Here is a 27,487-nt window from a genome sequence, read left to right on the forward strand (position 1 = left end):
ACAACGTTTTCACCTTTGACAACCAGTTCTTTATCTGGACACACGGAACAGCCATGGGAGCCAAATTTACATCCCAGTATGCTAACATTTTCATGCACAGGTTTGAACAAGACTTCTCTACGCAGGATCTCCAACCAACATTGTACACCAGGTACATTGACGATATTTTCTTCCTCTGGACCCATGGCGAGGAGTCACTGATAAAACTACACAGTGATATCAATGAGTTTCATCCCACCATCAAACTCACCATGGACTACTCTTGACTGTCTCATTCTTGGACACACGCATCTCCATCAAAGATGAGTACCTCAGCACCTCACTACCACAAACCCATGGATAACCTCACAATGCTACACTTCTCCAGCTTCCACCTGAAACATATTAAAGCAGCCATCCCCTATGGACAAGCCCTACACATAGACAGGATCTGCTCAGATGAAGAGGAACATGACGGGCACTTGGAAGTACTCAAGGATGCCCTCACAAGAACAGGGTAGGATGCTCAACTCAGCGACTGCCATTCCAACATGTTACAGAGAGAAACTGTAATGACCTTCTCAGGAGACAGACACGAGCTGTAACCGACAGGGTACCCTTTGTTGTTCAGTACTTCCCAGGAGCTGAAAAACTACACCATGTTCTTTGCAGCCTGCAACACATTATCAATGAGGATGAGCACCTCGCCAAGATCTTCCCCACTTCTCCACTGCTCGCCTTTAAACAACCGCCAAACCTCAAATATATCGTTGTTCACAGCAAACTGCCCAGCCTTCAGGACAACACCATACAACCTTATCACGGCAGACACTGCAAGATGTGTCAGAGTGTGGACATGGACACCACCATTATACGTGGGGACACCTCCCTCCATGTATGTGGCAGGTACTCATGTGACTCGGCCAACATTGTCTATCTCATATGCTGCAGGCAAGGATGTCCTGAGGCATGGTACATTGGTGAGACTGAGCAGAGGCTATGGCAATGGCAACAGATGAATGGACAATGCACAACAATCAACAGACAGGAGTGTTCCCTCCCAGTCGGAGAACACTTCCACAGTCCAGGACATCCAACCTCAGACCTTTGGGTGACCATTCTCCAAGACGGACTTCAGGACAGGCAACAACGCAAAGTGGCTGAGCAGAGGCTGAGAGCTAAGTTCGGTACCCATGGGGATGGCCTCAACCAGGACCTTGGGTTCATGTCACATTACAGATGACCCCACTGCACTACACTCACAGACACAGACAGACAGACAGACACACTTATGCAGACCCATACATTCACACAGACCCTCTCTGATATGTTCACATATACTCCCACACTCACATACACACATGCACCCTCTCACAGACATATATCCCTTTACACTCACACAGACACACACTCTCTCGCAGACACTCAACTCCCCCCCGCCCCCCCCCCCCCACCCCCGCAACCTCACATATACACAAGTTTGTGGGGTGAATTTGTACTTGCAGAATTACATTTTATTTTGCTCAAAAACTGCATGAATCCATGCCAGATTCCGTAAATCCGTTTTTTAGATTAGAATCAGTCTGAACATTGTGGCACAGACAGCCTCACACAGGGCACCTCACACCTTCAATGCATTATCTGGGCAGACATGGCAACTATTCTTAAAGTTCACTTGAGAATGGTACTTTCCAAAAGTTCTGCAATTTAAATATGAAAGAACTGAAACCAACACGTTCGTTCTAAAAGATAGAGACTTAACAAACAATCCAGGTCTTTTTCAATATATAATTTCAGTTACATCACACTGTAAACTTTTGCTATAAACTCTGCCTTACAAACTTATTCTCCACAACCACCTGATGAAGGAGCAGTACTCCAAAAGCTAGTGCTTCCAAATAAACCTGTTGGATTATGACCTGGTGCTGTGTGATTTTTAATTCTGTAATAGCCTGTGTAAGTCTTTGATAATTTTCTAATCTAACCTTTCAAGCACCTTTGCATTTTCTTGTCTGATGTTGAATAGCTATCATTTAATATTTCCTTTTATGATTCAGTCTTTAATTGTTCTGATGTCTTTATTTCACTTCCTATTTACTTCACTGCTGTAAATTCACTTTACTCTCGGTTCTCGGAAAGGCTGAGGCACTTGGGGCTGTTCTCATTGGAGAAAAGAAGGTTTAGGGGAGATTTGATAGAGGTGTACAAGATGATTAGGGGTTTAGATAGGGTTGACAGTGAGAACCTTTTTCCGCGTATGAAGTCAGCTGTTACTAGGGGACACAGCTTTAAATTAAGGGGAGGTTGGTATAGGACAGATGTTAGGGGTAGATTCTTTACTCAGCGGGTTGTGAGTTCATGGAATGCCCTGCCAGTAGCAGTGGTGGACTCTCCCTCTTTATGGTCATTCAAGCGGGCATTGGACAAGAATATGGAGGTTATTGGGCTAGTGTAGGTTAGGTAGGCTTCGGTTGGCGCAACATCGAGGGCCGAAGGGCCTGTACTGCGCTGTATTTTTCTATGTTCTATGTTCTATTGTCTGTCATGATATTGCTTCAATGTTAACATAACAGGCTTACTGATCCTTCCCCCTTGTCGAGAATACTCATTACATAATTGTGTTTTTATCTGCTCTAGCTTTCATTTTTTAAGTGAGTAGTCTTCCTGTTTTTAAAAATGCTTTTAAAGCCAACTCACAAACAGTGGTCAGTTTTTCTTGGAAATTTGAGAGAAAAATTGGAAGTGTCATCATGGAACTTTGGCTTATCAACTTGTTTTTAAAGTGAAACTCACTTCACATCCATATATCAGTTCAAAGAAATAACTGCTGTGGGACTCATTGGGTTGCTCCTAATGCCTTTAGTAACAAAGGAATGCTTTAATCCCAATCATTAGGACAATCTTCACAATAAACTCAAATCATAATCTTCAAAGTTTGATACCAACTTTCCAATGAACTTTGATATTGTGGGTTATAAACAGAAGCTGTTTTCCTCCCAAATTAGTAATTTTGTTTTGCATTTTGGCAAAAAGAATAAAAGCACAGAATACTTTCTAAACGGTGAGAAAATTCATAAAGCCAAAGTACAAAGGGATCTGGGAGTGCTAGTCGAGGATTCTCTAAAGGTCAACATGCAGGTTGTTGAGTCTGTGATTAAGAAAGCGAATGCAATGTTGTCGCTTATCACAAGAGGGTTGGAATATAAAAACACCGTTGTGCTACTGAGACTTTATAAAGCTCTGGTTAGGCCCCATTTAGAATACTGTGTTCAGTTTTGGTCCCCACACCTCAGGAAGGACATACTGGCACTGGAGCATGTCCAGCGGAGATTCACACGGATGATCCCTGGAATGGTAGGTCTAACATATGAGGAACGGCTGAGGATCCTGGGATTGTATTCATTGGAGTTTAGAAGATTAAAGGGAGACTTAATAGAGACGTACAAGATAATACATGACTTGGAAAGGGTGGATGCTAGGAAATTGTTTCCGTTAGGTGAGGAGACTAGGACCCGTGGACACAGCCTTAGAATTAGAGGGGGTAAATTCACAACAGAAATGCGGAGACATTTCTTCAGCCAGAGAGTGGTGGGCCTGTGGAATTCATTGCCGCAGAGTGCAGTGGAGGCCGAGACGCTAAATGTCTTCAAGGCAGAGATTGATAGATTCTTGTTGTCTCGGGGAATTAAGGGCTGCGGGGAGAATGCGGGTAAGTGGAGTTGAAGTGCCCAGCAGCCATGATTGAATGGCGGAGTGGACTCGATGGGCCGAATGGCCTTACTTCCACTCCTATGTCTTATGGTCTTATGGAATACTTGCAGTGTATAATCGGATCCTTGATTTGACCACCGAGGAAATATAAATCGACATCTTGTTAAAAAACAAATGAACTATTTTCTCTACTAACACTTCATTTTCCCTAAAGGTACTGCTTCAGGAATATTTGTGGAAATGTTCACAAACATTGAAAAATACTGACTTCCATTCTTGGCTTTATGGAGGAGTCCTACACAACTTTGCTGAACAGTTCCTCAAAAAAGCTGTATTCAAATTAAAGGTCTATGTATAATTAAGTCTTGGAGTTTCCTAATTACATGACATTCATGGCATGTTTGGCAATATTGAACTGCATCTTTAAGTAATCCTGGCTTGTGTAAAGGGTCCCATATTGCAACCTCTATTTTTCCAGTCCAATTCTAATGGCAGGTCACTTGGGTATGAACTCACTTGTAATTTATTCCAACATTTAGCTGATGGACCACTGCCCATTCATCGTAACTTTATTTTTCCAAATTATAACACTCAGGTATTTTTTCCCAACTTAATTTACGAATAGTATGTTTGGTTTAACTCTTTCAATTCCAAATCTGTTATATTTCCACTAATGAATCTAGGTTAAACATATCAGCCTCATTTTTTTTGAAAATTTATCCTATAAACTAATTTCCAAATCATCTGCAGAAGGGTCACAGGACTTAAAGATGTAGAGCACAGAAACAGACCCTTCGGTCTAACTTGCCCATACTAATCTAATCCCATTTGCCAGCACCCGGCCCATATCCCTCTAAACCCTTCCTATTCATATAACCATCCAGATGCCTTTTAAATGTTGTAATTGTACCAGCCTCCACTACTTTCTCTGGCAGCTCGTTCCGTACAAGCACCACTGAGAAAAAAATGCTTCCTTTTATACCCTCCCCCCGACCTTAAACCAATGCCCTTGAGTTTTACACTCCCCTACCTCTGCTGCTAACTTTCCACAGATGCTACCAGACCCAGAGTGTCTCCAGCAGTTTGTTTCTCAGCATCCACATTTCTTTGCTTTACCTCCAATCATTATTGTTTCTGAAGCCTTTTCCCCGAAACCTTATCATAATGTAAAGAAATTAGCATACTGTTATTAATTTGATTCCAGGCTCTTTCTGTTCCTTTGACATGCTTCTGTTCTAACCCAAGCACTTCTCCCATTCTTTGCTGGCCACGAAAGAGCTTCATGCATGGTGTTTCATTTCCTCCTCTTTGGAGAAAGAGAAAAAAAAAGGAAGAATTCCACTTTTCATTTTAATGAACCATTGAAGTCCAGACTCACTTTGAACATCTTAAACTGATTCCAGTTGTGACGTCCCAGGTTTTGTTTCCTTCCAACACTATAGTATAAATCATAAATTACCTCAGTCTCAAGGTTGCACTTTCACTTTAACAGTCAGGGTAAACAGTTGCTGTTCAATTGCAGCAGGTTACTGGGCGCAACTTTCTCTGTGAATGATTGGAGCCAATCATTCAGCATGTTTACATTCTTTTGTATACAATTCATCTAGTTTCCAAATGTCAATAACATGAACAAGGAGACATGTTTGAGGAAAGGTTGTTTTTTGACAATTGATCCCAAATGGAAGTGGTTGATCCCTCAGTTACAAATATCTGAGACATCCTCCTGGTGTCTGCTGGATCCTGTGAAAAAGAACAAGGCCAGATCCCATAGCTGCCTGCAGTATTACAAATGGATATGGACAAAGAGTGAGACTTAAGGTGACTCAATCTGTCAATGAGTGGCCACATTACTACTCCCACCTGTGCCCAGCTCCTGTAACCAGTTGCTCTGTGGTGCGTTCAAGTGGCTAGCTGGAGCAATCCTCTGCCCCTAGCTTTGCAGGTCAGACTTTGGCCTTCCACTCATGAGAACTCCACTGTCAGAACGACATACAGCCAGGCAATCCCACAATATCTCTCCTCCATAAATGTAAAGCAGACCACGCTACTTTAATTTGGGAGTGGGAGATAAATGGGTGGCACAGTGGCTCAGTGATTAGCACTGCTGCCTCAGCGCCAGGGACCCAAGCTCAATTCCCAGTCCAGACCACTGTCTGTGTGGAGTTAGCACATTCTCCCCGTGTCTGCGTGGGTTTCCTCTGGGTGCTCCGGTTTCCTCCCACAGTCCAAAGATGTGCAGGTTAGGTGAATTGGACATGCTAAATTGCCCGTAGTGTTAGGTGCATTAGTTAGGGGTGAATGTAGGGGAATGGGTCTGGGTGGGTTGCTTTTCAGAGGGGCAATGTGAACTTGTTGGGCTGAAGGACCTGTTTCCACACTGTAGGGAATCTAATCTAATCTGATCTAAATCTAGTTTCAGGAATAAATCAAGTCAATGTGTGCACAGCACACTCCCCTCGCCCTGTGCTCACAATACACAGCTGCTCTATTTGCATCCATTCTTGAGCATGGCAAATTGCTAAAACTCCATGGGGGTGGAGGAGCAGATGTTTAAGCCTGGAAGTTCAAGCCTCCCAAAACTTGAGGGGGTTTCCTGGTCTATGCAACCAGATAACAACATGAAGTGCTCACCTCCAGCTGCTATATGTTTACAATTCAAGCCACAGCTTAAAGTAAAAGGCTTTGGGGGACAATGACCTGTGGGTTCTAGTGCTGCCACTTCAGCTTGTTTAGCTTCTTGCTCAGAGCTCAGGCTAAGGCTGCTTAGTGCAAAAATGCATGAAACAAATGGAGATCATTCCATCACAATGGCAGAGTCATCATCCTCCCCACCTCCCCGCCACCCACACCCCCCCCCCACCCCACCATGAAGGGACTGTTCTAAGCAGCTGTACCAAGAAGAGTCCTTCGAAAGAAATCTCAAGCATCGACCACTGTCCTATCTTACCAGGGACGCCTGGTCTGCTAGGGCCAGATCTGTCCTAATTTCTATATAATTACCTCCAAACTCATTTGGGTGAGAAATTGAATTCTGTGTTCTGGAGTTAGTGAACATGATCAAACTTTGCTGGAGGATCCTTTAATAGTCACCTCATACAAAATACCAAATTCCAGGATAGCCTGCTTCCTGGTTGGCCCCACTTGTGCCAAGAAGTAATCTAATGGGTGAACTTGAGGCTATGCCTCTGCCAATTAATGATCTAGTTTATGTACGTAAAGTAATACTGTGCAATTTTTCCCAAGCTCCCTAGTATTCCTGCTTTATATAGTGCTATACTGGGGCACTACACCAGTATAAAGAATTTACCTATCCTCTTTAAATCAAGAGGTCAACACTGCAGTTCTTTTGTTTATGCAGGGAAGATTAGCATTGACCAGAAGTGGCATGCTTAGTGAAAAGCTGGTTAAGAGATGTCAGACGTCAGAGACTAATTTGACTCTTCAAAGCCTGTTCATCTACAAAAGGCACATGTCAGTGTGATAGAGTATTCACTTGCCTGGAAGTAGGGCAAAAGCTTAAAAAAAAATCACAACACCAGGTTATAGTCCAACAGGTTCAATTGGAAGCGCTAGCTTTCGGAGCGCTGCTCCTTCATCAGGTGGTCGTGGAGGACACAATTGTAAGACACAGAATTTACAGCAAAAGTTTCCAGTGCGATGCAACTGAAATTATACATTGGAAAATCTTGATTGTTAAAGTCTCTCATCTGTTAGAATGACCATGATAGTTCCACTTTCATGTGTAAATCACAATTTCTTTTTAAAAGTTACATTCTCAGGTTAACTGTAACAATTGGTGTTAGCCAGACAATATGTTGAAGGTGTTAGTCCCGTGTTCTCTGCCTCTGCCTGTGCCATAATGTTTAGACTGATTCTAATCTAAAAAGTGAGTTAACAGTCTTACATGAATTCATGCTGTTTTTGAGCAAAGTTAAATGAAACTCTACAAGTACAAATTCACCCCATAAACGTGTATATGTGCATGTGGGTTTTTGTGTCTCTTGAGGTAAAAACAATGACTGCAGATGCTGGAAACCAGATTCTGGATTAGTGGTGCTAGAAGAGCACAGCAGTTCAGACAACATCCAAGGAGCTTTGAAATCGCGTTTCGGGCAAAAGCCCTTCATTGTATTCCTGATGAAGGGCTTTTGCCTGAAACGTCGATTTTGAAGGTCCTTGGATGCTGCCTGAACTGCTGTGCTCTTCCAGCACCACTAATCCAGAATTTTGTGTCTCTCTGGGGTGGGGGCCTGAGAGTGTGAGAGAGCATACATATGAGTGTAGAGTGTCTAAGTCAGAGAGAGGATGCATGTGTAGTGTGGGTGTGTGTGAGTGTCTGTGAATACATGTGTGTGTAGGAGTGTCTGTGTGTGTGTATAGTGCAATGGTAGTCAACTGCAGTGTGACATGAACCTAAGATCCCGTTTGAGACCCTCCCAATGGGTATGGAACTTAGCTATCAGCCTCTTGCTGCTGCCTGTCCCAAAGTTCGCCTTGGACGATGTTCACCTGAAGGTCGGAGGTCGAATGTCCTGGACTGCTGAAATGTTCCCTAACTGGGAGGGAACAGTCCTGTCTGTTGATTGGTGGAACAAAGCAGAGGCCAAGGCAACAGATGAATGGGCACTGCACACTGTACCATGCCTCAGGGCGTTCTTGTCTGCAGCATATAAGATAGCCAATGTTGTCTGAGTCACATGAGTATCTGCCACATACATGGTGGGAGGTGTCCCCACACGTAATGGTGATGTCCATGTCCACATCTTGCAGTGCCTACTGTGATAAGGTTGTATGGAGTGGTCCTGAAAACCGGGCAGCTTGCTACGAACAATGACCTGTTTGAGGTTTGATGGTTGTTTAAAGGCAAGTAGTGGAGGTGTGGGGAAGGTCTTGGTGAGATGCACATCCTCATTGATAATGTGTTTTGCAGGTCAAAGAACATGGCATAGTTTTTCAGCTCATGGAGAGTACTGAACAAAGATGGGTACTCTGTTGGTTGCAGCATATATCTCTGGAAGTCATTACAGTTCCTTACTGTGGCATGTCAGAACTGGCAGTTGAGCATTGCACTCTGTTCTTGAGAGCATCCCTGAGTACTTCCAGGTGCCCATCACATTCCTCACTGAACAATTCCAGTGTACATGTAAGGTTTGTCCATAGGGGATAGCTGTTTTAATATGTTTTGGGTGGAAGCTGGAAGTGTAGTACCACTCTGCCTGTGGTAGAGTGCAGTGCTGAGATGTCCATCCTTGATGGAAATGGATGTGTCCAAAGAATGGAACAGTCAAGAGTAGTCCATGGTGAGTGTGATGGCAGGATGAAACTTGTTGATATCATGAGTTTAGTGACTCCTTGCCATGGGTCCAGAGGAAGAAAAGTATCAATGTACCTGGTGTATAAATGTTGGAGGTCCTGCATAGAGAAGTCTTGTTTGAACTTGTGCATAAAGATGTTGGTATATTGGAGTGCAAATTTGGCCCCCATACCTTTGCCATGTCTGGATGAAGAACTGGTTGTTGAAGGTGACAATGTTGAGAGAGGATTGGGTGGATGAGTTGTAGGATAGTATTTGGAGATTGGCAGTTGTCGGTGTTGAGTACTGAGGCTGTTGCCATGGTGCCATCATTGTGGGGGATGCTGGCGTAGAGCACTGAAACATCTATTGTGATGATGAATGGTCCCAGTTCAACTGCTCTGTGGGTGCTGAGTTTCTGGAATAAATCTGTAGTGTTGCACCAGAACCTTCAACAGATCCTCACATAAGGTCCCATTGCCTGATAATGGCCTGGTGTACTTTTGGAATGCACTAGAAGTCTCCTACAGGAGAAATTAGGGCAAAAGCTATCTGGTAGGATTAGCACCATTTGAGTTATGCACTTCATCTACAAGATGTTATGCCAAAAAAAAAAGCAGATTAAAAATAGGACTTGCCAAATTCACAGCCAGTACCTGAAAGAATACCAGAATCCCAATGCAAGTTCATGCCCCTCACCATCCTGACTGGACAGGACACTACCTGGGAGTGGAGCAAAATTCTGCTTTCTAATCAAAGCATAGACTAAGTGGTTTAAAAGATGCCAACTCACTACCTAAAAAAAAAACAAAAAAGAAGGATCAGTGATTGGATCACTGACCTGACCAGCAAGAACCCAAAAAGAATCAGAAGCTTCAGTGATATGCCTTCCACCTATTCCTCCATGGAATGAGGAATTGACTTCCTAATTAAAATGGCTTTTTGCTGTATTGTGGCCCTAGCTCTAGAGCTAGAAAGCCAGGCTAAGACTGGAGCTGAAAGCCTGCATTGTTCTTTGTTAGAGCAGCTCCCATTAGGTTTTAAAACCTAGAGTGGATCACCTGCATGGTCTCATGGTACTGTCTTTACCTTTGATATTTGAACTTCAACCTTGCTGCCATTCTTCCAATGGTCACTTCCTGTTGCATTAAAATGCTTTTGCCCATTAAAACAGTAAACTTCTGCCTAATGCTGCTGCTATTCTAGTGTTAGTTATTTCAGGGTCTAGCAACCTAAAGTTTTCTCTAGCAGTATTCTGCTGTCAGATCACTAGCACTATTACCTGTTGAGGATGTTTTAAGCAAAAACAAGGCTTAGTCCCTGCAAGGCCCACTAGTTTGGACTTCCTGGGGGTTAAAGAAGTCCATACTAATTGGCAGAATGTCAGGAACATGCTGGGACCTTGAAAGGCTTTAACAGTCTAAACCCACATGGACCTTTAACCACCCTATTTATCATCATATCCTCAATGTAAAGTTAGACTAGTGTAAATTGCAGTGTAGTTCCAAGTGGAAAAGACAACTATATTCCAAATGCAATTATGAGTTTTTATTTTTTTTAGCAGTATTGGAAGCATGGCAAGTTAGACAAATGCCTATTTGGCATATAAAAATTCTTACAAACTCAGCAGTTTGGCAATTGTCCTTTTACCCCAGGCATTGCAAAAAATCTGTATTCAAAATGCTAGACTTATTTACAAGTTTATACAATAATAAACAGTATCTTTAGATACCAGCCTGCATTTCACCACAAGGTGTTGTGAAAAGTACTTGAAAATGTTAATACTGCAAGATAGAGGAATGACAGTGACTTTAGTCTTTAAATAAGTTATGTACATATAGAAAATAGTTCAAAACCCATATTACATGCTGTCATTTAGGTAATTAGGTCAGAGCTGCATATCAAACTAGTTGATAGTAAAACTTCAAAGGATCATGCCGAATCATCTTCGGTGTTGACAATGGAGATCTAAAAAAAAATTGAAGATGCAAGTCAATTTTTATACACCAAGCTCAAAATTACTGCCTAAAAGACATTGGAGACTAATATAGTAAGAGGGAACTGATCCTTAAGTGCATGGGGTTTGGAACCACATTGTGTGGAGGAATTGGTTTCATTTCCTTAAAAGCCACATTATAACTGGAAACAAACAAAGTGATGCCACCCCTTGAGGAATGAACTGTTTTTGGGAAGAATGGACTAGTAAAAGCTGCTATCTTAGTAGAAAAAAAAGTGTAGCTTGGTTTTAAAGTCAAAGCTATTTCCCAGTTACGGAAGCTGGTAACAAATTGACATCTACCTTATTGATAACTCCTATCAGTGATACTTGCCAATTAATTTTTAGTTAAACTTTTGAAAACAGGATGAATTTAAATTACATTCTAAACTGAATATCAATATAGATTGGAAAGCTACTTCAGCTGAGGTAATGGATTTTTCAAAGCTACATTACTTACTGCAGGGTAAGTGTGGCCAACTGCTTGGCTTTGCTTGTTGATATCAATGTTCAAGTTATCTTCTGTGGTTTTCAAGTAGACAGGATTATCAAAGTTCATACTTTTCGTATTCTTGTTCTGCCAGTTGCGCCATGCAATGTAACCAGCTACACAAGCTATTGCTACAAGCACTGAAAATAAAAAAGTTAAAACAATGAATGTTCTGAACTTAGTCTCCTGAAAAAGTGGCTGAAATATCAGACTAAATTAATGCTGTCACTTCAGTGAAGACTAAAAAAACATGAATGTGAAGCAAAGTGCTACAGTGGGTCGGGGAGGAGGCTAAAAAAGGTTATTGGGGGGATATTGAAGTCCATTAGATTCAGATGACTTTCAGCCAGGTCACATGCAAGCCTTGCACAGCAGAAAAGTGTCCAAAAACTACTTACAAACAGGAATAATAATCCAGACAGTGGTTGATCCTTTCTCAAAGTGGCTCACTTGGAGTGGAACACTCACATTTGTACCTGTGATACAAGACATTGCTTCAGATGACAAGTACACATGGGAAAATGCACTTTTACAGAGATGTGAAGAGTGTGGGAGTTCTCAATTCAGAATTACTTCATCCATTTTGTGCCAAGGACATGTGGAAATGACTGGCCTCACCAGGTTGGAGTGTTTTGACACCAGCAAACTTGGTTCTGGTGTGTATTAGAGCTGCTAGTTAGTTCATGAGCCAAAGTTTTTAAGTTGGGTCTACAAGGAGTAGAGATTGACCTTAGAATGTCAGATCTAAATATTGCTACAAGCCAATACTGTGTAGCAGTGTAATTTACTGTTCATGCCAGAGAAGCACAAGTTGACACTGCATCACTAGAAAGGAAAGTTACCTCTAGAGCCTGGAAGTACAGTTGACATTATATGAGAAGCAGAGGAAGGTGGAATGTGAGCACGGCCAGTACTTGTAGTTCCTTAGGAAAAAAAAAAGTAGAGTGTCAAGAAAATTTCCTTGCTTATTCATCCAAGTTAATTGCTAACATTGGGGCACTGCAATTTTTAATTTGCATATAATTAAAAAGAAGTTTAGTGGAAAGAACCAAATGAGTTAAAGGCCAATTATTAATCCACTTCTGGTTTGTAGATGGAACAGAAAGTGGTGCTTGGTCTGTGGCTCCAGAATGCCAATCTGGAGAATCACTTCTGCTCAGTTTGGGAATCAAGTGACTATTGCCACAGAAACTCAGTCTAGAGTATGGAATGGGATAAGGGTTTGAAGTTTGTAGCAGTGGCGCTGAAATAGTGCTCCAAAACAAATTTTAGTCTGATCTGAAACTAAAAAACTTTAGCCTTGTTAGTTTAAAGGGTATTCTTAAAAGTTTCCTAGTTGAATTACAACTGCTGTAACTAGACTGCAACATCCTTAAAGTGACATTATCCTCCTAGCAGGAGGATAGGAGCCTTCTGGAGCCAGAGAGTCATTTGGACTTGATGCCACTAGAAATAGTTGCTTGAACCCTAGAAACTGTTGCATTTAGCAGTGCTTGAACTAGACTCAATGGCTACCGGAGATTTTAATTTCAGTAGAAATTAGAGGCTTTGCTATGGGGAAAAAGCTCACTCATCTGGACATAAATGCTATCATGACTTAACTCATTCAAGATGGATGCCAAGCTAGTACAAGCAATAGTGACTGAAATCTTAGACTTTTAGGCTAGTGAAGAATGCTTCATTGAAGCACTTGTAGTTTGAATTCCCCTACATCCTGCAGGTAGCTGCTCATGACTCATGGCCAAGGGACTGTTTATTGAGTGCTGATAACAGATGTACCCTTGGCCTGGTCATGTTTCATTTAAGCCAGTCCAGATGTTGGAACTACTGAACAAAGTCAACCCATGGAAGTTAATGTTCTACCAGTGGGTGAGGGTAGATGAAACAGTCTGGGGGTGGAAAGTGAGTTCTAGCGAGTGTTTGATAGGGTCATGCAGTGCAGCTAGCTGGATTCTGGTCAGTGCTGAAGCATGAAACTAAGCCATATTCCTGACTCCAAGACAGGCTAGGAGCCAAGTTGGCAATTTCTCATTTTGTAGCAATGAGAGACCATGCCAAAAGGGTCGTTATCAGCATGCTGTTCAAAACCAGTAATATTCACTGGTCAGTTAATTTCATGCCACAAGGGCCAGTCTCAAACTGAAGTGGAGAAAAGCTGCAACTATTGGACAGTGGCATTAGACATTACAGCTCACTAGTTACATTTAGCAAGTGTAAGCTCTAGCAATTGCTAGAGCAACTCTAGGGCACAGACTAGAATGTTGCCCAGGGAGGTGGTCAATTTCAAGTGACTGCTCCTCAGACAGACAGACAAACAATAGAGAAAGTGAAGTGGTCTGAAATTTAGACCACTTCAATACTGAGTTTAGAATCAGAATGACAAGAGCCTTGGAGTGATCCAAGAGCATGGAGGTAGAAATCTCCTGTTTCTGGTATGTATTCCATTATGCAATCATGGACATACCGGACAATGTCACCTCCTGATGCTGCCTTGTTTGCTGTGTTCTTCTAGCCTCTTGCTTGTCTACTTTGGATTCTAGCATATGCTGTTTTGTCTAGAAAGTCAACGGCCCCTTGAGAACCAAAGTCATTAGCAAATCATGTCAAACTTTGTTGGGCCAAGTCTTCAGGAAAATCCTATGTTGAACACTTTACTCCATAGTGAAGTCAGTGCAATGGAACACCTACTTCGTGTAGTGAACTTGCAATTGCTGATGAGGAACTAAGATTGCACTATGATTGAAACTCATGGCTACCATCTGCAGGAGCAGCCAATGAGCTGCAGTGGCCCATGCTCCCACCATATTGTTTGACAGCACTAGGTGCACTTGGAGTGGTTAGTTAGTAAGGCTGGCCTTACTAGCCAAGTATAAGCTTATAGAACATTTTTGTTCAGGTTGGGAGAGTTACAGACAAATAGAAGTAAAAGTTAAATTCCTGCATACCTATTTTACATTGTAGACCATCTTGTGCTAGCACCATACCATGGGGACATACACAGGTGTACTTGGGAGAATGGCTGTTAATTTGGGGAGCTGGCAGGCACATGTGTTCACAGCCTCCATTCCTCACTTTCTCATTGCACCAGTTGGTCCCTGTTAATAGAATGAAGTTCAGGTTTAATGTATATACCTAAATTAGCCACAAGTTCATATTTGGAGCTCAGCTCATTTCAGTGTGGCAAGCCAAAGTCAATCCTTTAAGGTAGATTCCCATATAGGAAACAACTCAGATATGGCACTTGAGGTAGTAGCAGCCGCCTTGATGCAACACTTGTTGGCATGTTTGCTGTTCTGCTGCTTTGCAGATGTTCTATTTGAAGGGAGAAGGCACTAAGTTTCATACCTGATGGCTGCACAAGTTGATGATAAACTATGATATCTTGTGGTTCATTAAGATTGAAAGCAAGCAGCACCATCTCTTGTCCTGTGAACTTGTTAGCACCATAGATAGCTTCATTTTCTCCATCAGTCCAGAAGACACGGTCCTAAAGAGATTACAGTGAGTGAAGGCAGCTTAAATGCCTATTATTAGGCTAGGTTATATTGTTAAAAAACACAAGTGATGCAGCCACCAAGCTTTAGCTTGGAAAAGCCCAACACTACTAATGCTCTTCACTATTCAGAGCATGCCATGATAATGCCAATTGTGTTTAATGGGAGAAAAAATCCTTACTTCAAATACAGCAACAGCAAATGGATGAGCAAGGAACTCATGTGACAAGAGCACTCTTCTTCTATCTTGTCCATTTAGGGTCACACTGGATAGTGTATGCATTTTTGAGTCAACCCAATAGAGACGGCTTTTCACAAGATCTGTGGATAAAGGCAACTATTAGACCACAAGACATGGAGCAGAATTTGGCTCTTCAGCCTATCACATCTGCTCTGCTGGTCATGGGAGATGAGTTACTCAACTTCATGTGGTCTGCAACCTTTGCAGGTCAAGAGCCTCAGTCTTAAATACTGATGACCTAGTGTCACAGCAGGCTGTGACAAAGTCCATGGATTCACCATGCTGGCTGCAAAAGTCTGTTCTAAAAGAGAGGTCTTTATTCCAAAGAGTGACCTCAGGTCCTCCTACAAACACTGAATGGCCTTGAGTAAATCTCATTTTAAGCTCAGAGTATAACCTAGTCTCATTAAAAGCTTTTCATTCTTGGACCATTGAGACTCTGGAACATTTTAGGGCCTATACATACAGGCAGTGGGGCCCAAAACTGTACAAAGCTCCAAATAATCTGACTAGTACACTGAATGCAAAACAAGTCTTGAAGATTTGCTTAAGGAATCAGCTTGTGGATGACCTCACTTCCCATGTTGTACTCCATCTGCCACTTTTGCCCACCAACCTGCCCAATCCTTCTGCAGCTGCCAATGCTCATTTCCCTTTGGAAAGGAAGGATACCTGTAGTTCCTTCGTTGAAAAGTGAAGGTTGTCCCAATACCAAATTTTTTTCAGAACACCACTTGTTACTGGCTGCCATCTTGGACTCATTTCTATTGTTTTCTGCCAGACAGCAAAGCTTCTGTCATACTAGCACTTGTTTCTGGCAGTGGTTAGCCCTGCCTGTGCTAGCCTTGGGCAACTGTTTGCTTTTGGTGCAGTGTGCTCTTGATTTCTTGTCTGAAAATGTGCAGGTTATGCAAATTGGCCATGCAAAGTTACCCAGGAATGTGTAGGTATATTAGTCAGTGGTAAGTATAGAGTAGTGGGATATGGAGGGTCAGTGTGGACTTGTTAGGTCAGTGACCCGTTTCCACCATAGGGATTCAATGATGCAGCCTCCTGTGTGTCACCTTGTTAGGGTGCACTTACCAAGTGCAATTCCATTGGGCCATTGGATGTCTCTGCTAACCAAAAGCTGTCGATCCACACCATTCATTCCTGCTTTCTCTATTTTTGCAGGCTCACCCCAGTCTGACCAGTAAACAAATCTGTAGGAGAAAGTTAAAGACACAAGTTTGTACAAGCAACATTTACCAACTACGTCAGTAGCTTGCAGGCAAAATATTCTGCTTTGTGACATGCAATGCTGTATTAGTTTATACATTAAGTACCCATTTAGTGGATCAACAACTATAGAAGCTGGCTCCCTGAGATCAGTGTCAAAGAGAGTCTTCTTTTTGGTTCCATCAAAAGTGGTTACAGAGATACTTTTAAAGCCCAGATCAGTCCAGTAGATGTTCTTGTAAATCCAGTCCACAGCAATTCCCACAGGGATTCTGACATCACTAGCAATTCTAGAGTGGCCACCTGAACTCCGTTGATCCAGAGAAGTACTGTTTAAGAAACAAAACACAGTAAGAAAAAGTGTAGTTTAAGGCATTAATACACAGCTGTTAGCTACTTTAACATTAGACTTCCTTTGTCATGTAGATTACTTGCTTGTGATTGTTCACCTCAATTTTCTAAAGTGGGAACACTATCCCAGATTAGTTGTCTAAGGCAATATTCAAGTCTGATAGAAATAAAATCTGGACAAATTAGATGGGATGGTAAGCTCAAGAGTTGTAGGATATTTAAAAACATTTTCAAATAGTGGAGCCTGAAATGGTCAAAATCCCACACAGCAAACTCAGAAATTGAGCACTACAGTATCTACAGACCAGGAAAGTCAGTTTAGTGCCATGCATAGAGGCTAAAGTCACTTGCTACATGGCATTCAAGTCAAATTTGGGAAAGTCTTGTGATCAGATGGCTGGTGACTGCAGTTACCTGAAAATTGCCCGTTCTCCCAAGTCAGCCCAGAAGAGTCTTTGCTCTGCAACATCAGCATCCAGTGCTACAGTGTTTCTCAGTTGCTCAACTACTTCAGTATACTCCTTGTGCTCCAGTCCTATTTTCCTGATATCACGCCGATTAGTAAACATTAAATAAGGTTCTTTACCTGTAAGAAATTAGTCTTTAATTCGAAGCTCATTTTACTAACCCAAACTACCTGCAGAAGGTTGCTTAATACAAGTGAATGCCAAGATGTGACTAAAAGAGTACAACTTCAGGTGAACACAAGTTCCTCTGAACTTAATTCTTGGGCTAGGCTTAGCAGAAAAATTGACCAAGGTGGTAAAGGCTGGTTGGCCAAAAATTGTTAAGATCTATTTTGTTAGAGTCAAAGACAAAATTGGGTTTAAACATTAAAAATAACTAGCAAACTTAGTTTGAAATTGGTAAGATTTCTAGTACTCTAGCTGAAAATTTGCTGGCTGGAAGACATTTCAGTTTCTTACCCACAGCCTTGCAAACGCCATTAGCTGGATCCATTTGATATCCTTCATAGCACTCACATTTGTAGCCTCCTTTCAAGTTGACACAGATTTGACTGCATACACTAGGGTTTTGGCATTCATCAACATCTGCAGATTAAGTTAGCAATAAGTATTAGATTATTGAGTGACAAATCCCCTTAAAGTTGTTTAAATAAAGTTTCTTTACCTCCACATGTTTTTCTGTCAACCAACTCAAAGCCAGCAGGGCAATCACATTCATAACCAATGACAAGATCTCTGCAGAGATGAGAGCATCCTCCATTGTTAACTAGACATTCATTGAAGTCTAAAAAAGGAAAGCAATTGTTAGCTTGATGTACAGATTAGCTAAACAAGAACCCAGTTGAAAGTTTGATTAATGTGGACATTATCTGAAGTAGCAATATTTAGTTATTGCAGCAATTGTGCTCCAACACCATTCCAAAATGGAAAGTCACTTCATAAACTATCAGAACTACATTTTAGTTTGAAACATTGCTGGCTTTGTGTACCTAGAGAGTTTGTGTACAAGCCAAAAACCCTGCCTGGTCTGTTTTTTCAGTGCTAATGTTGAATCAGACTTTGGCCTGTTAGTTTACCAAAGTAAACAAGTTTCACTCTTTAGGTGAAGGTACAGTGGTTAGATGCAAATTCTTATTCAAAGCCATGTCTGTCAGTCAGATGGTTATAGACCAGTTGCTGATTAATGATGTAGATTCAAAATTCTGAAATCAGAAACTAAAATCAGTTCTGAAACACCACTTACCACATTCTTTGAGGGGTTCATCACTCCAGTCCTGGCAATCCTGCTGCTGATTACACACTAGAGTCATATCTATGCATTCTCCACTGTGGCACTTGAAGTTGGTTGGACCAGTACATTCTGAAACTGAATGAAAAAAGAAGGAGATTAGAACTGTTCAGATTGGGACTAGGAAGCATGCAACAGTTATAGCCAGCACTTACCATTCCTGCAGTTGATTTCATCAGTACCATCATGGCAGTCTCTAAATCCATTACATTGCCTGCTTCCATGAATACAGCTTCCATCAGCACATCTGAAGTGATCTGGTCTACATGTTTGTGGAGCTAAAAATAGACAACTTTAGATTGGCAAACAGATGCTTACAGGTGGAATTTCCACTAGAAAACTGATTAGTCATGCACTGGAGGGAATCTGCATAGATTGCAGATGTTAGGGTGTGCAGATTGCCATTTAGTGCTAGAGTTACAGAACAGATTGACTAAAGTCAGCTTTTAGCATTGAAAAGTGACATCTGCCATTAGGCAAATGTAAAGAAGAGATGCTGACAGTGAAACAAAGTTGTTTGTTACTATCATGCAACCAAGTTTGATTACATGGTGTGGCTGGGCCAGTATTTTTGCTTGCCATGTGCAGAGGCATGATTAAGGTATTGTGGCACTAGTCATGTTGAAACAGCTACCATTTTTGTAAGTCACATTAAGTATCCAGATTTGGATAGTTGGTCAGTTTAAACTTAGGCAATTGAGATACATTGTGACAGAGGAAGACAGTGACAAGACCATTGACTGTTAGTGGAGAATGAGGAATGCTACTGCACCAGTTACATGTCAATAGAGCACAGCCATTGCCTAAGTTTCAATGGTAGACAGCTTCATTGGAGCTGACAACTGTTTACTATAAGTATGGACAAATACTTAAAGACTGCTCTGCAGGAACTATAGTAATATCAGGACAGACTAAACATGGTTACTTCCTAATTGAAGAGGTTGCCACTTAGTAAAACTACTAAGAACAAGTTTGCCTAAAATGTTAAACACAGACATTGAAGGAAGGAGAACCTTACACCACCTGCACTGGGTGGCTGAAATCATGAAGGAGGAGGTCAGTGTCAGACATTTTGTCCCTTACCACTAGGTCATAGGTGAATACTTGATGCCCAATGACTTAATCAACCACAGACCCCCTAGTGATTCTGGCTTAAGATTTAGTGAATAAGTTTGTGAATGGCAGATTTGAGCCATTTCTGGGAATAAGTCCCTGTAAAAGCACCCTAAAATTCATGTTCTTCATGAAGTCAGATGCTTATTCAGACCAATGTGAAGTTACTTACGGCAGTTTGCTTCATCACTACCATCTTTGCAGTCAGCATCTCCATCACAGAACCATCTACGGTGGATGCATTCACCTGAAGCACATTGGATTTCACCAGTAGAGCATTTTACAGTGGGGATGAGTGCATGGCCACAGCGTTCTGGAGATTCATCCGAGTGATCAGCACAGTCAACATCACTGTCACATACCCATTGCAGAGGGATACATTCTGAACTATTGCACTGAAATTCATGTGGGCCACAGGTGGGTGGTGCACAGTCTCTCTCATCACTTCCATCACCACAGTCATCTTCACCATTACAGACGAAGGTCTTGGAAACACATCTACCACTGGCACATGTAAATTCTTGTGTACTGCAAGTAAGAGCACCTGAAGAGGAAAAAGGACTAGAAACTAAATGCTTGCTCAATGTACTCAAACTGAGGCAAAGTTAAAAATTGCTAGTTTAAACATTTTAGACAGGGAGGACTACTAAATGACAATTTCAAAGTCAGCCTTTGTAAGTGTAGAGAGTCTACACAGACAGTAGCATTGTTGTGTTAGTGAAATAGTGCTAAGTCAACTCCTAAAGGGGATAGATTTGAATGGCAGTTCCTGAAGTGGACTGAATAGAAAGAAACAGTAAGGACTAAAATAGCATCAGGCTTCTGCCAATCTGATTTCTTCATACTGGAATCTAAAATGGGCAATGTTTTGCAGGGTTAGGTATAGTCAGCCCCCAGTGGAGGTTTGGAATGAGTAATTACTACAGTTGACCTAGAGGTCAAGAGATCCTTCAGCCCATCAGGTTGGTCTGAACTACTGAAGCCAGTATAAACATTAACCTCCATAGCCTTGGATAAGCATTAAGTGGCATGGCATCCAAGTGCTTAATGCATTTCCACCTCAGCTGCCCTCCTAGTGCATTCATACCTCCTCCACCCTGATGTTTCTCAAACAACCACCACCCCAAAAAAGTCTTCCATTTTAGAAAACACAAACTGTCAATAGGTTGAGCAATTAGAATTATCCAATAGCAGGAGATCAAATGCATTAAAAGAAAGTGGCCAGTCATTGCAAGAGACCATGTGTGGGCTTTTCATTTTTGCTATTAGTATTGTCTTGGTCCAGTCCAAAAACTTGGACACCATTGGTTATATACTGGTTTGTCTAAACAGTGAGTTATTTTCAGAACTTGCAGTTGACTAACAGCTTACCACAGTTTGCTTCATCCCCACCATCACTACAATCTCTTTCACCATCACATCTCCAGGGTATAGGGATGCACTGAGTAGATCCAGAGCTGCAGCTGACTTCATTGACCCGACAAGTTCTCATGTCTGAAAAAGGGGAGTATCTCAGCTGTACTGTTTAGTTACTGACATGCAAGTTAGAAAACAAGTTTTTCAAAAAAAAAAGCTGAAACATTGGAGTCAAATCTTAATATTTGTGTGAATGCTGTATGCACAAATGAAACACTCATCCCATGGATGGGACAAGCAGCATAGAGGCATGCAGCACAGAAACAGTCCCTTTGGTCTCAGCAGTCTGTGCTGACCATCATTCCAAACTAGTCCCACTTGCCTGCTCTGGCAGTTATTCCACCAAGCCTTTCCTATTTGCATACTTAGGCAAGTGCCTCAACATTGGAACTGTACCCACATCCACAAAGTTAATCTCACATGAAAACCACCCCCCCATCCATGTGAAAACTTTGCCTTGCCTCAAAACCCCCTCACCTTAAAAAGATGCCCCCCCCCCCCCATTCTGAGTGAAGACAGCCACCATTAGCTGCCTATACCCCTCATAAGGAAACCCCTCAACCTTCTATGCTCCAGAGGAGCAAGTCCCCAGCTTCTAATTTAAGCTCTCCAGACTGGAGGAGTGTTCTGAACCCTCTAGGGTGATAGGATCCTTCCTACAGTTGGGTGACCAGAACTGGACAGTATTCCAGAGGAGACAATGTCCTGTGCAACCTCATGACTGAGAAAATCAGAATGTGCACTGAGGTTTTGCCAGTTCAAGTTCAGGATGTTCATGTGATCAAGTCACTGAAAAGATTCACATTGAATTGTAACAGTTTAAAAATCAAGATCAACAAGCAAAATAAACATGCCTAAGCTGCAGTCAGCAGGACTATAGTGAAATCAGAAAAGGACAATTGAGTAATTTCTCAACTGCATTAGCAGAGTCTCAGCTAGTATAAAAAGTGTCAAGGATTAATACTCACGACAGACTTCTGGACTTTCATCTGATCCATCTTCACAATCTGCATCACCATCACACTGCCACCTACTGGGCACACAGTGTCCATCATGGCACACAAAGTCTGAAGCACCACATGTTTTCTTGGCTAAGAGAAACCATTTATACACAAATCTTTAATTTGAAGAGTATCAAAATTTAAGTCAATCTAGGTAAATGAGAGTTAAGTTACACAAGTCTGAGGTTCTCTCTAGATATATCCTTTGTCAAAATGATCCCACTTGTTTAAACTGCTATTACAAAAGGTCCTAATGATTAATTCAATGGCTAAGTTGACTAGAGCCAAAGATACAAAGAAATACATTGTTGACAGAACCCCAGAATGTTGACAGATTTTCCTACTGGAAATCTTTAGAAAGTGTTAACTGACTTAGTGGTGTGGGAAACAATTGTAATTTCTTCCAAAGAAAGTTAATTGTGGGCTCTGTTCCTTGTACAATAGAAGTCATTAATAACAATGTGACAGCTATTATTCACATTCAGAAATAAAGAAGGTACCACTATTCTAGATCAACAAGGGTTAAAATCTTAAGGCTTAGTTTCAAACTATCTAGCCTCATGTGCTGGCTTTTCCTACAGGAAAAAGAAACTTGTAATTTTCAGTGTGCCAGTACTCATACAGCATTTAAAGTTACCAGAATGAAAGATCATAAAATTGTGTTAAGATAGTGGTTAGACTAGTACAGACTAAAGTGGCAAGGTGAAAAGGAACATCTGATAACCTGAAGGGGGTAGTGTATGGAGAGTGACAGGGCCTTGGTAGCTGAAGACACCAACCATGACATTAGGATTTTTAAATCCTGGAGTTATGTTCAGAGATAGGTAGCATGTCCTATTTCCCATTTTTGATCTACAAGCAGCTACTTTGAGGCTTAACAGATCAGTACCATGTCAGTCAATGTAGATAGAAGCATTAACTTCTATCAGTCCTGAAAATTCAGGAATTAGTCAGCTACTAGACTACAGGACAGTAGCTCCATTGTTTTTGGCTAATAATGCCAGTGCAATTCAGTTACAAATGCTTATATCAGGTACAGTAGTATAGAGGACAGTGACAGCTACTCAAGGGAGTCATTGCTAGTAAACTTTAGAGCATAAAAGGGTAGTTATTGGGCAGTTTAATAGACTTCTGCCAAGTTAGCACTGACATTAGCTTAGATTGTGCATAACAGCATGTTTGGGATAAACTGTTGTGACTACATCTTCACTAATATGGGCTTCAGGTGGATAAAAAGTCAAAGCATGAAGTGGGAAAATTTTAAAATCAAGTCCAATGGACATGCAATCTTGAATGTGATGCTTACTTAACATTTAGGCAATAGATATATCAAGTTAAGGTCTTACTTAACGAGGAGAGTTATTACACTAAACCTCTTTTAAGGCCATAGTATAAACAGTTTAGGTATTTACCTATCCACATTGAAATCTAGTATGTCCCAAGCTCAGTTGCCTGTTCATTGCTGAAGAGGGTTAGCCAATTTTTAGCTGTGCCAAAATGGCACAATTGAGGCAATTTAAATGGCAAGTCATAATACAGTGTTGAAGCTAGAGATAGAATTAGGATTGACTAATTCACATTGGATGTTGGACAAAGCTCATCATACTGGAAAATGCTGAACAGGAACAGTGATTAGAAATTAGAGAATGAACTGACTAGAATTCAAAATACAAGTTGTTAAAGTCTGACAATGGAGTATTTCAGTTCCTTACCACAGGAAGCTTCATCACTTCCATCTGAGCAATCTTCATCACCATCACATTTCCATACTGAGGGAATGCAGCGACCATTCCGGCACTGGAATTGGGATGCCTCACAAGATACACGTGAGCCTCCAAGGAAAGAGGTTACAATTTAAACTTTTTTGCACTTCAGCTTTACAGAGTTAAAAAAGTCTTAAACAACTGAGTTTAAGAGTGGCTTAGCAATTCAGCCAGAGAATACACTATCATACAGAAGCAAAAATAATAAGTACTTTACTAGAGTGCAGATCACTTAAGTTGTAGTTCATCCTTTTTGGTAAAGTGGCATAAAAAGTCAGGTAGCATTATACTTCAGTAAAGTTTAATACCTGAAGTTACATTTCTATTCTAGAATGGAATGGCAGAGCTCTGAATTAAGAATTCTCACATGAATTATCCAGTCAGATTGATGTTGGTCTTCAAACCACCTGCCAAGCAATTGTGGTCAGATTTCTAGCTCCTTTGATAGGATTGATATGCCTGTGTTTCTCCTCCCAGAAAACACACAGGATACTTAAGACAAACTTGCCTTGTAACCAGCATTCAGACAGAGTTGGGGAAAAACAAGCCAAATCCTTTACCTACACACCCACGTGTGGGTGTATTCACACGTTAGGTATGGCTCTGCCTGACTAAAACAAGCAGTAACATATTGACATTAAGGTCATTTAGTCTGACTCTAGACAGGTCTTTCACGCTGCCAAGGTTTAAAAACGCGTATTTAACAGTTCAAAGATCACCACAAAAGATTTGAGGAAATCGCTTTGATTGGCTGCCGGATCAAAAAGCTGTCTAGCCGCTTGAGTCACAGCTGCAACTAGGACAGCAGCAACTGCAGAATTAGAGCACATTTAACAAGAAGCACTGTGATCCTAGAGAGGGGAACGGTTTCGCTCTTAGACAGCTTTGAGGGAGGGGGCGAGGGAGGGGAGGGAGGAAAAAAGTCCACTCTTCCATTGGAGAGAGTCCGAACAGTGTTACGCGAATACACCAAAAGAAAGTGAACCCTGACCGTTTTTATCATCGTTCCCAAGCCAAGGTCAAACAAGAGATAAGCCTGGAATCCAGGGTGAACTGCTAAAGTTTAACCACATTCCCCGTCCCGGGAGGGGGGTGAACTGGGTGATGCTCCAGTTTAAAGTTAACTTATTCCAAGTTGACGGGACTGAAATCCTGACTCACGTCAGAGAGAGGGGGTACAGGTGCAAATAAAGCTGCAAGAATGTCGCCACTTGGCAGAGTACGCCATCCACTGACGGCTCTCCCGGCTTGTGGTTGCCAGGATGCCCACTAATGTGGGTTTCCTGCTGCCGTTGGTTTAGGAAACTAATTCATTCAGTAAATAACGCAACGCTCCCGGAGCCTTGCATCACATGCTCAGAGTTCTGAGGCAGCCACTTCAGGGTGGAAAGTTATAGAATCTAGTCAGCTCTATTATACTTTGGGAAGCTAACAATTCGCTTTAATTTTAAAAAAAGCGCAATGATAGCTAGTGGGACCTGCCACTACACCGCACACCCATTCACAGACCACTGACCAGAGCAGCCCAGTATCTTGGAATGGCTAGGTTCTCCTTTAGTCAGAGGAGATGCGTTATTGGATTTGCTTTTAATACCAAGCATTTCCCTTAGTCAGTGAATCGCTCCTTCAGTTTACTGTTGCCCTTTTAATATTGTGTTCCATTTTAGATATATAGGTCTGACTATTCCCAAGCCATTTCCCACTATGGAGTGTGCCTTTTTAATCATCAACTACAAACCAACAGCAGGCGAGTGTGTACAAGCCTGCAAGAGATTGTTACAACAATAAAAAAAGCTCCATCTAAAATTTGTAGCCCGTCACGATTCCGATAGCACTCTATTTCAGCTCCATAGCCAAAGGGAGCAAAAGAAGACCAGCTAAGGCTGGGGTCAGGTTTTTTTTTAAAAAAAGCCTGTCTTCCCTTGCTCTCCCTCCCCACCTGCTTCCTCACCCCAGGCACTGGTGTAGCTTTAACATAATGGAGTCACAGTACTTACCATGTACATGTCTGCACTGATACATACACACTGCGAGCAGCAGCAAAACCACACGGAGAGGAATCATTTCACCGTCCCACTGTCAGCAGCAAGCCGCTGATTGTTTCGCCCAATGCTACGGGTAAAACCAGGATTTTCCTTTTTCCCTTTAAACCCCTCCAGCGAACTAAGGAACAGACGGACACGCCAGGATGACGCACGGACGTGCTTTTAAACGCGTTCCCTCTACTCTGAAACAACTGGTTGGTGCTCGCGTACCTCCTAACCCAATTACCTTGTTAAATAACTGCATGGCAACTCCGGTGCTGATGGGACGGTGGTAATTCATTTGCTGAATGAGTTCTCACCGCTGGCTGGAATAGATTTGGTTCAGGGTTCTCACAGAAAGGCTTCCGCTGATTAGAAAATGTCTCACAAAAGACTTTGGAGTGATGTTCATGATTCCCCCCCCCCCCCCTTGCGTGCTGATTTGCCCGGGCTGGAAGATGGGCTCTCCAGACACGTACACACGAGGTAAAAGTACAAGGGTCGAATGGTTATTTATAATCCCACCTCAAAATGAAGGGAAGTTGGGTAGAGTCATAGAGATGGACAGCATGGAAACAGACTCTTCGGTCCAACTCGTCCATTCCGACCAGATATCCTGAAGTCAACTTCGATATAAGAGAGGTGTTTATAGGATTGCAAAATTGATTAGGCTAATAACCGAAAGACTCTTGCTTTAAGTCTTATTAAACTCAGACAATTTCTTGTGAAAGCTACTGACGCTTGACTTTCAGATAAAATTTTGTAGAAAGAGATAAGTTCCAACAATTAACAGGATCTTGCACAAAACATTGATCGGATGTTGGATGGACAAGACGGAGATTCGCATCTTTTTGCGATTTGCAGTGTACCTGTAATGCTGGTATTTTATTCAAGAAATATATTCAAGTTTATTCAACTTTAATTGTTGGACAAATCCAGTTCGGCAGAAATGCAGTGCTGAAGATTGTTTAGCTTGTGGAGTTGGTCCTTTTTTATAACCAACATCTGGGTGTCAGTATTATTGAGAAAAGACCTCCAAAGTATGAATTGCTGCATTGTAGTCTGATGTATATCAAACATGCGTCATAGACCAAGTAACCAAGTTACATTGAGATGTGAACATTATATCATAACAAAAGTAGGGAAATGCAGCAGTTAAGTTACAAGATATTAAAGAAAAACAATATTCAATTCAACATATTAAAACTAAAAACTAATACACTTCCTATATGCCAGGCACTGAAGTGCATCTGAGGTTAATCACTTGTGAGAACTTGAGCCCTGTCAGGAATTGGCTGTACCAAGATCACATCTAAGAGACAGAAACAGAAATTGCTGGAAAAGCTCCTGATAAAGGAGCAGTGCTTGTTGTGGTTCCGTTCGCCGAGCTGGGAATTTGTGTATTGGGTACCCAGCATGAGCAAAACCAATGTAGTGTACAAAATCCCATGCAAGGACTGCACAAAACACTACATCGGACAAACAGGAAGACAGCTAACGATCCGCATCCAGGAACACCAACTAGCCACAAAACGACATGACCAGCTATCCTTAGTAGCCACACACGCAGATGACAAGCAACATGAATTCGACTGGGACAACACTACTATTATAGGACAAGCCAAACAGAGAACAGCCAGGG

The 27,487-nt window shown here is 41.7% G+C and overlaps 1 protein-coding gene across 2 annotated transcripts; it reads right to left on the reverse strand.

Moving 5' to 3' along the window:
• Positions 1-10,516: 10,516 nt before the first annotated feature.
• Positions 10,517-26,049, reverse strand: vldlr (very low density lipoprotein receptor). 2 transcript variants are annotated; one of them, XM_072590616.1, is made up of 19 exons: positions 25,819-26,047; positions 23,771-23,890; positions 22,026-22,148; positions 21,013-21,135; positions 19,814-20,185; positions 18,684-18,806; positions 18,484-18,606; positions 17,905-18,024; positions 17,700-17,825; positions 17,188-17,359; positions 16,530-16,751; positions 16,288-16,406; positions 15,145-15,284; positions 14,815-14,956; positions 14,415-14,564; positions 12,312-12,392; positions 11,868-11,945; positions 11,440-11,609; positions 10,517-10,951 (listed from the first exon to the last, which is right to left on the reverse strand). In XM_072590616.1, exons 1-19 carry the CDS (start codon positions 25,883-25,885, stop codon positions 10,916-10,918), a joined length of 2,607 nt encoding a protein of 868 aa, XP_072446717.1. In that variant the 5' UTR covers positions 25,886-26,047; the 3' UTR covers positions 10,517-10,915. The 2 variants fall into 2 exon arrangements, with proteins under 2 accessions (XP_072446717.1, XP_072446723.1); XM_072590622.1 differs by lacking the exon at positions 12,312-12,392 and having other exon boundaries at positions 25,819-26,049.
• Between the last annotated feature and the right edge of the window lie 1,438 nt (positions 26,050-27,487).

The sequence above is a fragment of the Chiloscyllium punctatum genome, chromosome 2 (genome assembly GCF_047496795.1).
Source record: "Chiloscyllium punctatum isolate Juve2018m chromosome 2, sChiPun1.3, whole genome shotgun sequence".
NCBI lineage: Eukaryota > Metazoa > Chordata > Chondrichthyes > Orectolobiformes > Hemiscylliidae > Chiloscyllium > Chiloscyllium punctatum.